The 12106-nt window shown below is 35.0% G+C and overlaps 1 protein-coding gene across 5 annotated transcripts in view; it reads right to left on the bottom strand.

Annotated features, from left to right (window-relative positions):
- Positions 1-12106, bottom strand: part of RABGAP1L (RAB GTPase activating protein 1 like) — a 457210-nt gene that overhangs the window by 367015 nt on the left and 78089 nt on the right. For all 5 annotated transcript variants that reach the window (XM_019648299.1, XM_019648284.1, XM_019648290.1 and 2 more), the window contains exons 8-10: positions 6603-6669; positions 2824-2926; positions 298-464 (exon numbers count right to left, since the gene is read on the bottom strand). In XM_019648299.1, coding sequence (XP_019503844.1) covers positions 298-464; positions 2824-2926; positions 6603-6669 — 337 coding nt within the window. The remainder of the gene's footprint in view (positions 1-297; positions 465-2823; positions 2927-6602; positions 6670-12106) is intronic.

The following is a 12106-nucleotide window of genomic DNA, read 5'->3' as shown; positions in this document are numbered from 1 at the left end:
ATATATATATATATATATATTTCTATTTCTATTAAGTATGTCAATACTTTACAGGTACGCATTACAGGTTGTTAGTGGGGAAAGAAATACATATTTATTACAATAGCTGTTTTCTGGGGTTTTTTTTAACTTACATGACCTAGATGTGGATTTTTCAAATACTCTATTGGTTAACTCTAAATATCACTTGATTAATTTTATTGCTTTATATTGCTACTTAAGGAACTAATTTGGCATTTAAAAAGAATGATAAAAAAATACAGATGTTATTATATGAAAAGGACAAAAAGGTCCTACCTGTTTCAACCTCATGAAGAAAGTCTCCGTGAAAGTCTTTCTGCTGAAATACCAAAATCGCTCATTTGCAGGATACACACGTACTACTGTCTCCAGGAGAAAGCGGACAGGCTCCACCACCTCTGTGACAACCATATCCACTGCCACGGTCATGTACACTCGTTTATCTGTAGCAGAAATGGTCTGTGTTTTATGCTGGCTTTATTATTCCTTGATTATTTAAGAAAACAAAGTTTCCTCACTTATGAAAGCACTAAAGTTCTTTCTAATCATGTTACCTTCTGTGTTTAATTTTAAATGTTTTATTGTCACTTCGATTAAATAGGTAACCAAGTCCAGGTACGTTTCTCAACACACAGGGTCCTATCTTAATCAAGTGTTAAAATCCTATGGTATTTATCTTTCTCTGTCTGGCTTATTTCACTTAGCATAATATCCTCTAGGCTGGCTTTTAGAGAACAACAGTATAGTGTTATCAGTCAAAATTTCTGTTATTATTGAAAATGTTTACTTGCCCACAGCCTTCCTTTAATTTGAATCTAGAATCTTCCAGGCTAGCATCTACTGGCTTTCTTCAGCTTCACAATGATAGGTTGAAACATGGATTTCATTTTATTTTATTTACCATGCTTCAGTTTCATTGGGGTTTTTGAATCTGTGGCTTGGTTATTCCATATCATTTTGTCATTTCTTCTTTAATTTTTTTTTTTAATTTATTGTGCCAACCACTTTTAGTTCTCAATTAGAGGAAAGATTAAATAACCAAGCCCACCATTAGAAGAAAACTTCAATAGTTTTTTTAAAACATTATACAACATTTATACTCATCGACTACCCTTCTGTTAATATCATCAATTTCAACCAAAATTATATTAAATTCCTATTAAATGTAAACATTCTATCTAGTTTCAAGAGAAACTAAGATTCTCTAGACATTGTATTTGACCTAGAAGACCTTAAAGTTTATGGGAGTAACGCAGAGGGGTAAGAGAGAATAACACAAAACCACAGACTATGATACACAACTTGGTATAGTGAAAAGATCTAAGGCAATTCCTCTCTCAGGGCCTCAATTTCTTCTGTAAAAATCAAACCGCAATTCATGAATCTTCTGAATAATTTATAATATCAAGGACACCATTTGGAAATTTTAGAAATCAGATCAATATTTTTGTGTAGCATATGAAATTATTTAAATTTAAAATACATTATCTTTTGGATCAGAAGATTATTACAATACAACATTAAATAAAGTTTATTTTAATAGAACAAATAAATTTTAAAATATATTATCTTTTGAGGATCAAATGTATATTAAAATACAAAATAACACTGAACAATGTGTTACATTAAAAACAGGTAAAAACTGCTTTGACTACTTATTTTTTGAAATTCCAATATTTTATTCTTCAAAATTATCAACTGGCTTATTTTTCTTATTTTTGTGTTTTCTTTCTGAATGATTATAAGAAAGAAGTTTACAGGCTGGTATTTACAAATCTGTCTCCAGAAATAAAAAACTGTGGTGTAAAAATTATTTATTCCTAATATACGAAAAGTTAAATTTTACACAATCATTATTTTTCTCCCTTTTAGCACTAATTTGAAGCAGAGAGTTTGATATGTGATTACAGGACTGGTAAAGACTCTAAGGAAATTTGAGAATAATTATCATTTTAATGTTCTTCATTAATATATTTCCATATCAGCATTCACTAATGCTCCTGTCTTGAACCAAAACTCTACTGTGGGTATAAATAAAATAATGTAAGACTAAGATCAAAAAAACTGATCCATTATTTTCTCAATGTAAATTATTGGTTGAGTGACAGGAAAGCATTTAGTGTAAGATTATAACTCATGCGGTAAAACTTTAATGTTAGTTTGAAGGCAGATGGAGGAGGGGCAAAAAAATAGGCAATTAACAGATATCTGAATAAAGTAGGAATAAAAATAGACAGTGGTAAAAATGACAAATGTGACTATATACCACTTACAAATTCTGTTCAACAGTAGCCATGTTAAACAAAACAAAAAGGTAAACAACTAGGAAAAAAGAGTCACATATGAAATCTTTAATATACATTACTAAGATCTAAGATCCCAAAGGACAAAAGACTAGAACAAAAAATTAATAAATCACAAAATATAAGTAATCTATAAAATAATTTTTGAAAATTAAAATATTTATCAAAGATATGCAAAATTTCAGAATTTGCTTTCATCATTTCTTTTATATTCTTCATCATTTCCCCCCAAATAAAACAACTCTATAATGACATGAAAAACCAAGCACAAATACATTCTACATAATCTAATAAAATTAATTCATGTATTTTTTGGGGGGGGATTCTTTTGAATAGTGAAGGTTTTTCTCCATAGATGCATAAAGTACAAAAAGGAACTTCTAAATAAGAATAACTCCATTTTAAACGAGCACCAGACTTTTTTTAAATAACATAGCAAAACATTTCCCATAATGTAAAATTTTAAGCTAATAATAAGAAATCTTTTAAGAAAATTCACCTTTTGGGGTTTCTTCATTAAGTGCCTGAAATATTGGTGCATTGGGGTTCCACATGCCAGTGATAACGTAAGCTCTCCCATCATAGCTCTTCCCCATGGACTCCTGTAAAAGTTCAAACAGGAATCACTAAGAACATATACATCAAGAAAATCACCATTTCAAATTATAAATGTATCTTACTTTAAGCAACACAACCTAGTAAAATTTGGATTTACAATTAAAAAAGGGATTTATTTTCTTTATAAATTTTTTTTCACCCTACAAAAGCATTTATTTAAATATTAAATTCTCCTACAGCTTTCTTCAAACAGAGTTTCTGTTTAGAGACACAACCTCTTGGGTAAAAGAGGTATACTCTTACATGCTGAATCACACAAACATAATATTGCTATGAAGTTATATTTAACTTTATCTTAGGCTGGGTGTCAAAATCTCATATACTTACACATACAAGGATGGACATAGTTTCTATGAAAACTATAGTTCCGATCTCACTGAAGACAGTTAAATTGAATTAATAGCTAATCACAGGAAAAGAAGATAGTATTTTTCTTCTGATGTTCTATTTTTTTAATATGTTCTTAAAATATTAATTTACTTTGTCACAATCCATACCTTTAAAGTTAATTCTTTTTTACCATATGTATGTCAGATATGTGTATACTTTCTTATAATCAGAAATCAATAGTAGAAGGCTAATAATGGTTTGTAATTAACACCAAAGCTTATTAACTATCTCTCTCTACCCTTATACTTACTCCTCCCTTATACCCTTCCTTCTCTCATTCTCCCCTTCTTTCCTTCCTCTTCATTTCTTACATTTTTAAAGAGTTTTACCAAACCAGCTCCTGACTCTCACTAAAGCAGCCAGCAATTCCTACAGCGAAAGCAAGGCCACACACAGTTGTGTATATGTGTATGCATGTGTGCTGGGGGTCAGGGAGGTTAGAGGTTGTCCCATGGGAAAACATCACACAGAATGCAAACATGTGCATATGCAAAAAAGAATAGTATCTATAGTACTTGCAATTTTCTGTACCAATTTTCTCATATTATGAATAGAGAGTGCTGAAAGGGGCAGACTAAAAGAAAAACTTTTTTTTCAAAATTACCCCACAACCAAATGCTTCCAAGTCCCTATAAAATTGTTTCAGTCATCTGGTAACTACTATATATATTTTTCTAGTGTATTGGTGGTATTTCACTAATCGGATTGCATAGCTTAAGTGCAAGGACCACATTCAATGAAATACACTCAAGGTCATGTTAAAGGAAACCCACTCAGCACTTCCAACATACTCATATATTCATATTCTCTCTCTCCACCTCTCTTCCTATTCCCCTCTCTCTCCCTCCCTCTCCTGCTTGTCCCTATCCTGTCTTTCTGCCTTCTAATTAGACCCCCCCTTCGAAACAAGAATGGGCATTAATCCTCTCCTTCCCCTCCCCCCCAAAAAAACCCAACCCATCTGTGGACAAGAGCTGCACTATACTTGAGTCTAAAAAGATGAGCTAGGCCAATCAAATTCTTTCTTTCAATTACCAAATACCAAGGAAACTAGGCAGTTAAAAGTAGAGCTGAAATGTTTAAGTAAGAAGTAGGTGATGACAGGCCACATATAAAATGAAGTCAGATATGTGAAGATAACACAAACTGTATGGGAGCGGGAAAAATACAAAGAGTATTTGGAAACTGCTAAATGCTAAGAAAGAAATGGAGAAAACAATTTAAAAATCCTTTAAAATAATTAATCATGCAATTGAAAAAAAGAAGGCAAATGCTGGGAGGCAGGGAAGGAGGGAAAAGCAGAGACAGTGAGGAACAGAGAGAGAAGGGCAGAGAAGAGGCCGGGAGGGAGACAGAAGGGCAAGAAGTGAAAAGAGGAGAAGGAGAGCCGGGGAGAGAGAAGGCAGGAAAGAGGCAGAGGGAAACTTTTCAAAGTTTGTAGGAATAAAGGTTAAGAAGGTGAAATTTGTTTTCAAAAGCGTTCACATGTTTGGACATGCCACAGAAGCAGCAGAAGTATTAACATCTTGCTCTAGGCGGTGGAAATAAGACAAATTAGGCAAAGTGATAGGGAATGTGATACCAGGTGGTTACAGAGAAATAGCTTTGTAATAATCAGCCAGAACTGTCCCATGGTCTTCATTACAAAGTAACGAGTCCCTTATTATTAGATGTAGTCTAGCTGAAGCTCAATCACTATGTATGAAGATAGCATGAAGGTGAACAGCACTGAGTCGTAACAAACCACAACTGTTGATAATGGCAAATAGAAGCCCTCCCATGTGACCAGCTCTTTGCTGCACAGACCAGCCCACATCTCTTTCCAAGAGCCTCAGTGTCAACAAGCCTTTGATTTTCCTGTGAAAATCTTAACCGTGGAGAACTGCACTGCAAATGAGACACACACGAGACCAAGGGGCCTCTGGAGTTCATGCCAGGTCTGCAATTCTATAATCTGAACTTTGGTTTCATGGAAAAATCTCTGCCAGGGATTAATCTTAATCTTTTAAACTCTAAAAGATCATGATTCATTAGGACCTAGGACCTTTCTGAGTGTTTCATGTCCCTGAGCTACCTCCTTATGGATTTTTCAGGGCTCCAAAATGCTACGGCTTGCCTTAGGTAAAACCACTGGCATTACCGATATGTTGTAAAGAGGAATGGAGGGGAAATGGATCAATAGCTGATTTGTTTTCACACTCAATGTAACTGGTTGTCCTTAACCTTACCTATCCATGCAGTGCTTCCTCTGTATTCCTGTGGCTCACTGTATTAACTAACTCTATGAGAGCACTTAATCCGTTGCTGTCATTACATACTTGATAGGTTTGTTTCCATCACAAGACTATGAACCCACAGATAGAGCTATGTTTTACCTTAGCGACAACCCCATCACTTCATACAATGCTTGGCACACAATTAGGAACTCAAACAGGCTGAATGAACCATTCTAGTACCACCATAAAATCAATGTGATGCTAGCATGAAATAACTCAAAGAAAAAGTTGATGATATTTAACTGACATTTGCAAAACACAGCTGAAAGAAAGAAAACATGTAGTACTTATCATCACTCATATAAAAGTCTTAGTTAAGTGTGTAAAAAACTATACTTACATTATGATGACTATTTCCTATAACATTTTTAAATCGCAAAGTAAATGTTTTCATTAACTTCAATATCAGAAGGTATTTCTGTTCAAAAGTTAACATGGCTTGCTATTTTTACGTTAAATACCAACTCTTAAATATGTATTAACTTTTAAGGGCATTTCTGAAATAAATACCACTCCTACAGTAAATATACTTTGCTAAGGACAGGTAATCAAGGAGGAGAAATTCTGAAAGGGAAATGCTTTAAAGAAAACAAAAGCATCCATCGCTGTACTCAAATTAATAACAGTGCATTCAGATAAATAAAAGGCATCATATTCACTCTGGATATGTCTGTTATAATCATGTGCTTGTTATTTTTGGTTCAAAGGAAAGACGTCTTCCTAAGAAGCCAAACAGATGAATAAATGGATATTGCCATACACTATCCTTTTATTTGCTGTCAACTTGCATATGATTTTTTTGGTGGAAATTTTCCTAAATCTTTCTCTCATAAGTAATTTTATGTTTAGGTTTCCAAATTTAATTATTACTATTACACAGCTGAAAGTTAGAAACAATTTTGACAATATGGCAAAATTTTTAAATAGAAAATACTTTAAAAATATAAAATAACTATCATCTCTACATGGTTAAGGTGTTTAAGATCATCATTACCATATCCAGTAAATGCATGTCACTGTTCTTCACGTTTCGACCTGGGCTTAATAACATTCCAAAACATCTGAAAATATTGGGGGGGAAAAAAAGGAGAAATAAGGTATCAAGAATGTAGAGAAGCCCAGTGAGCAAAAGCCTTTTTATAATAGCTAAACAATTTGAGCTCTGTACTTACAAATAGCTTTAGTTTTTTTTTAGAGAAATACCACAAATAATCATTAAGATACATAATAAAATCACATAGAAATAAGTTATATAAATTCCAAGATCTTTGTTTTTGCATGTAAAAGATTACCAATGATCAGAAACTCTGATAAAAATGGCTACAAAATTATTGATTAAAACAGAATACAGTAGTGAAATATGAATTAGTTTCTAGGTGGAAATGAGATTTTATTGCCTTAGCGTTATTCCAAACATATAGGTCAAGATCAACTACCATATTCCCCCATGTATAAGACGCACCCTTTTTCGAAAAATTTGGAGTCTAAAAACTGGGTGCGTCTTATACAGTGGTTGTATATCTTTTTACTTGCATTTCCCACTGAGGACGAGGCAATATATGAAGACAGTGATTCGTCATCAGACACAGATGAGGACAAGCTAATGGTTGGGAGTTTTGACAGTGATGAGGAGTTGTATGAATTTTATGATGAATAAAACTTGAGTTCAATAACTTTTTGTCATACATTTTTTTTCAAATTTCGGGCCCCCAAATTAAGGTGTGTCTTATACATGGGAGCGACTTATACATGGGGAAATACAGTAATCCAGTTAAATTAAAAAAGGTGTTTTAAAATATATAAGGATAAGACACGGCTCTCTCTTTGCATCAAGCTACATCAATAGAAACAATTACCCTGGCCCTCAACAGTCATGTTCACTGAGTAGCCTATTAATACTACATCTTCAGTTTGGGGAAAAAAAAAAAAGTTACATAAAACACATTACTAAATGTGCTATTATATTAGTGAAAGTATTATCCAACATGCTATACACTATTAACCATTTATTTTATCCTGTGCTTCCTGATGATAGAGAAGCTTTAGGAATCCCACCAACACTACTAAAGGATTTATAAATAAATCCTTTATTTGTAAAGGATTTTCATAAGCTCCAAAATTCAGCTAAATCTAACATTTTTATAGTTGCTAGGATATTATTAATTCTGCTTTAAAAGAAAAGTAAAGTCTAGAGATGTTAAACAATTGACTCAAATTCATGGCTATTAATTAGGTCTTATAACTTGAGAGGTGATGTTATCTGTCCACAGCATCCCTCTGCCAACAATGCATACCAACATTTACTAGAGTGTTTTTTCTCTATTACCAGCGTGTTTTTATTGCAGCTTTCCAAAATTTAAAAATATGCTATGGGGCATTTTACACCAGGAGTAGACAATGTAAATCAATTAAACATAAGTTTTTTCAAATTTCAAAATAGTGGCAGCTGACCAGTCAGTATTTAATCTCATCCTTGCTGTTTTCCAAAGGTTTACTTTCCTAGTATCATTGGCTTTTTCTTCCATAAACAAAGTAATTGGTCCTATCCAAGTAAGAGCTCAGTAAGTGGTAGAACAATATCTGCTTCCTGTGAGTACTTTAGGACACTTTGCTTAGGCTCCCTTTTGGCATCCAAAACAAATCAAGTACATAGCAAAGATCAAGTTGATAAGCTCTGAGGATAACTTTCCAAACATATCATTGTATCACCAAACAAAATACAATTTACTACAACAGAGACAATTACACTCTAATAGTAATAATTTTAATACGATTACTATGTACTATTTGATCTCTCTATTAACTCCTAAAATAAACACTGTCTGTATAAATTAAATGGTCATTAATCATGCAATTCATTGTACTATTACTTCAACTAGTGCCTTAAATTCTTGATAAGCAAAGTACAAGAGTTAATTTTTTCCGATATAAAATTTGGTCCCCCAACTAAAAAGTTAGGTGAGGACAGATTTGTCACACATTCCCTACACAATAGTCCCCCCTTGTCTACGGGGAATTCTTTCCAAGACCCCAGTGGATGCCTGAATAGTGGATAGTACCAAACCCTATATAGACTACGTTTTTTCCTGTACATACATACACACCTTTTTTGCTTAAGGAAGCACTTTGTGGCTTCTCTTGGCATATCCGAATTGCCAGCATTGCTACTCTTGCACTTTGAGGCAATGAAGTAAAACAGGGGTCACTGAACACAAGCCCTGTGATACCTTGACAGTCAATAACTGGAACAACTACTAAGTGACTAACAGACGAGGAGTAGCCCACAGCCTGATTCCATCCCATTTCTCAGCAAAGCACGCAGCTGAAAACTTATAAACTGTTTATTTTCCATTTCATACTTTCAGACCATGGCTGACCACAGGTACCAGAAAACATAGGAGGTGAAACTGCGGATAAGAGGGAGCTACACAGTATACTTGCCTTCAGCTTTCATCAGTCATGGATTTTTTTTTTTTAAGATTTTATTGGGGAATTGGGGGAGGGGAACAGTGTTGGGGAATTAGGGAAGGGAAACAGCCAAGTTGTTGTCCTTCAATCTTAGTTGTGGAGGGCGCAGCAAGCTCAGCTCCAAGTTCAGTAGCGCCGCTCAGCTCAAGGTGCTGTGTTCAATTAGTTGCGGGTGGGCGTAGCCACCATCCCATGCGGGAATCAAACCAGTAGCCTCGTTATTAAGAGCACACCGTTCTATCCACTGAGCCATCAGGGTGGCGCTTAGCTCAAGGTGCCAAGTTCAGTCTTAGTTGCAGGCGGGCGTAGCCCACCATTTCGAACAGGCAACCTTGTTGTTAAGAGCACGTGCTCTCACCAGCTGAGCCATCCTGCCACCTGTTGGCAGCTCAGAGGCAGCTCAGCTCTGGCGCAGCTCACTGGCCTATGTGGGAATCGAACCAGCAACCCTGTTGCTCAGAGCTCGCACTCTTGAGCAAGCTCTTAACCAACTGAGCCACTCGGCTGGCCCAATCATGAATTTTTTAAGAACAATTTTCTATGTTATAGACTTTTTAAGTTATAAAACTATTATATACTCATTGTAAAAAGTTAATAAATATCAAAGTATATGGGGAAAATATTAATTCTTCCTTCTCTCTCTATTTCAGCCCCCTTAGAAACCAATACTTCAATTTAGTATGCACCTTCCCCACCTTTCTGCTTTTTTTTTGAAAATTTAAACTTTTGTATTATTTTGTTTGTCTAGCACTTGTAGGTAAATACTCAATAGGTATAATTCTATATTTTCTTAATATCATATTCCTATGTTCAATTCTACTGCAAAAGGAGCCCTGGAAGTAGGTTTTCCTTAAATGGCAATACATATTATCTTATTTTGATGATCTCTGATGCACTGATCTTTTTCTGGGTTATAAATAAAAATGCCTGCCACCAACTAGTGGTGTGACCTTAGAGGAAGCACCTAACCCCCTTGGGCCTCTGCTTGCTCTTTTAGAAAATGGGAAAGGTATAATACATAAACTCTAAGGGTTCTTCCAGCACTAAAACAGCACAGCATCTGTTCTATTGGCTTGTATTAGTCATTTCCAAAACTATACTTCATTGAAGCACATCAGGTTTCCTATGGGGACAAGCAAGGTCTATTCTGAATAATGTGTCAATAATTAGATAGATATTATTAATACCACACCCACCTAATGCAAATATTAAATGTCTCCCTGGAGAGTTCAAAGCAGTCAACCTTCTCTTATTAACTCTATAAATAATGTAGAAAGCAAATTGCTATCACACCTCTTTTCTCAAGGAGCTCACAGTCCAGTAGGGGAGGAAACTAAGGCAACAGGCGACCACAACCTGATACAGTAAGTTCTCTGATAGCTGAAGTGCAGAATGTTAGCAAAGCAGGCAGGAGACACGTCCAGCATTATTTATAATACAGTCACTAGTTGACCCATGTACCTGCCCCAAATTTGAAATCAAACCTCCTGAGAATGAGATGGTGATGCTATCATATTAATAACTATTATCAGATTTAATTATAGCAGCTACTATATTGAATGCCTTAACTTTAAGTCAGATATTACTATAATGGTCCCATTTATATTGCAACACAGCCTTCCTATAACATAATAATAAAACTGGCTTTCAGAAAGTACAAGTGATTTGTCCAAACCACACACTTATTAAGTGATAACACTGGGATTAAATTTATATTTATATATAAATATTTCAAAACAGCCTTCCTACAACATAATAATAAAACTGGTTTTCAGGAAGTACAAGCGATTTGTCCAAACCACACACCTATTAAGTGATAACACTGGGATGAAAACCCACGTGTGTGACTCCAAAACCACATGGTCTTCACATTACACTCTGGCCAGCTCCCTAGCCTATCGGCAGAAAGGATTATAAATTCCCTGTGTGATCCTGGGCAAGTCACACACTTCAAAGTGTCATCACATTTCTGAAATACAGCTATTACCTGTTTAGATATTCACTATACTAATGTAATGTTGAAATGGAAAAAAAAAAACCATGGCGGAAGACACGGTAAACTACAGAGCAGTTGCCAATTATAAATTATTATTACAATGACCACTATCATTGAAAACATTTGCATTCCATAATACCTAACTAGTTTTTACTCAAAACAGAACTTGAAACAGCTTTTAACACCAAGTTAGAGTCCATACCAACACCAAAAACTCGGCGTGTCTAGCATTGCTTCAGACTTAATTGATAGAAAAATAAGTAAGAAAAATAAAGATGAAATGTTCATGTGCTGCAATAGGAAACTAATTTTTTTTTTACTTTTGTCCATTAAATCATTAGGATTCTATATGCCTCCATGAAGACTATGAATAAAAATTAAAAACGAAGGAAACGAAAAGGAAAAGGAGGCAGACTCTGAACAACATCAGTTAAAGAACACTATCTCTTATTAAACTTCTGTTATTAAAACTAAAAAAGTGACAGTGTGACAGAAGGGGGTAAACAGTACTACAAAGAAGAAAAGCTATAACTCATAGTTTTTTAGAACAATATACAAAAACTCTAAAAATTAAATAACTTCGTAAAAATTGGAATCCCAGGTAGTCTCACCCTAAAGGAGCCAAAGTAAAAGATAGTTGGAAAAGTCTCCCACATAAGAATCATCGGGATTGTTTTTGCCATACTGAAGGAAGGAAGTAGAGAAAGACACACAGACATTCCCCACTATGCACGTTGGCATGGACCCACATAATAACCACACAGGCCAGAACCGTGCAAGAGGGATCTTATTATCAATGGGGAAAAACAGGATTGCTCTGTGACCTTTAAATATTTTTGTCAAAACTTTGAAAACGCTCTTACTGGGCCGGCCGAGTCGCGCGATGGTTAAGAACTGGCTTGGGACGCCAGAGGACCCCAGTTCGAATCCCACATATGAGGGCCAGTGACACTGCCCTCCACAGCTAAGATGCTGAACAACAGCTCAACCTGGAGCTGGGCTACCATGAGTCACCAGCGACAGCGTAGGCTGCA

Source organism: Hipposideros armiger, unplaced genomic scaffold, assembly GCF_001890085.2.
Source record: "Hipposideros armiger isolate ML-2016 unplaced genomic scaffold, ASM189008v1 scaffold_6, whole genome shotgun sequence".
Taxonomy (NCBI): domain Eukaryota; kingdom Metazoa; phylum Chordata; class Mammalia; order Chiroptera; family Hipposideridae; genus Hipposideros; species Hipposideros armiger.
This window is presented reverse-complemented; position numbering and strand designations above follow the sequence as displayed.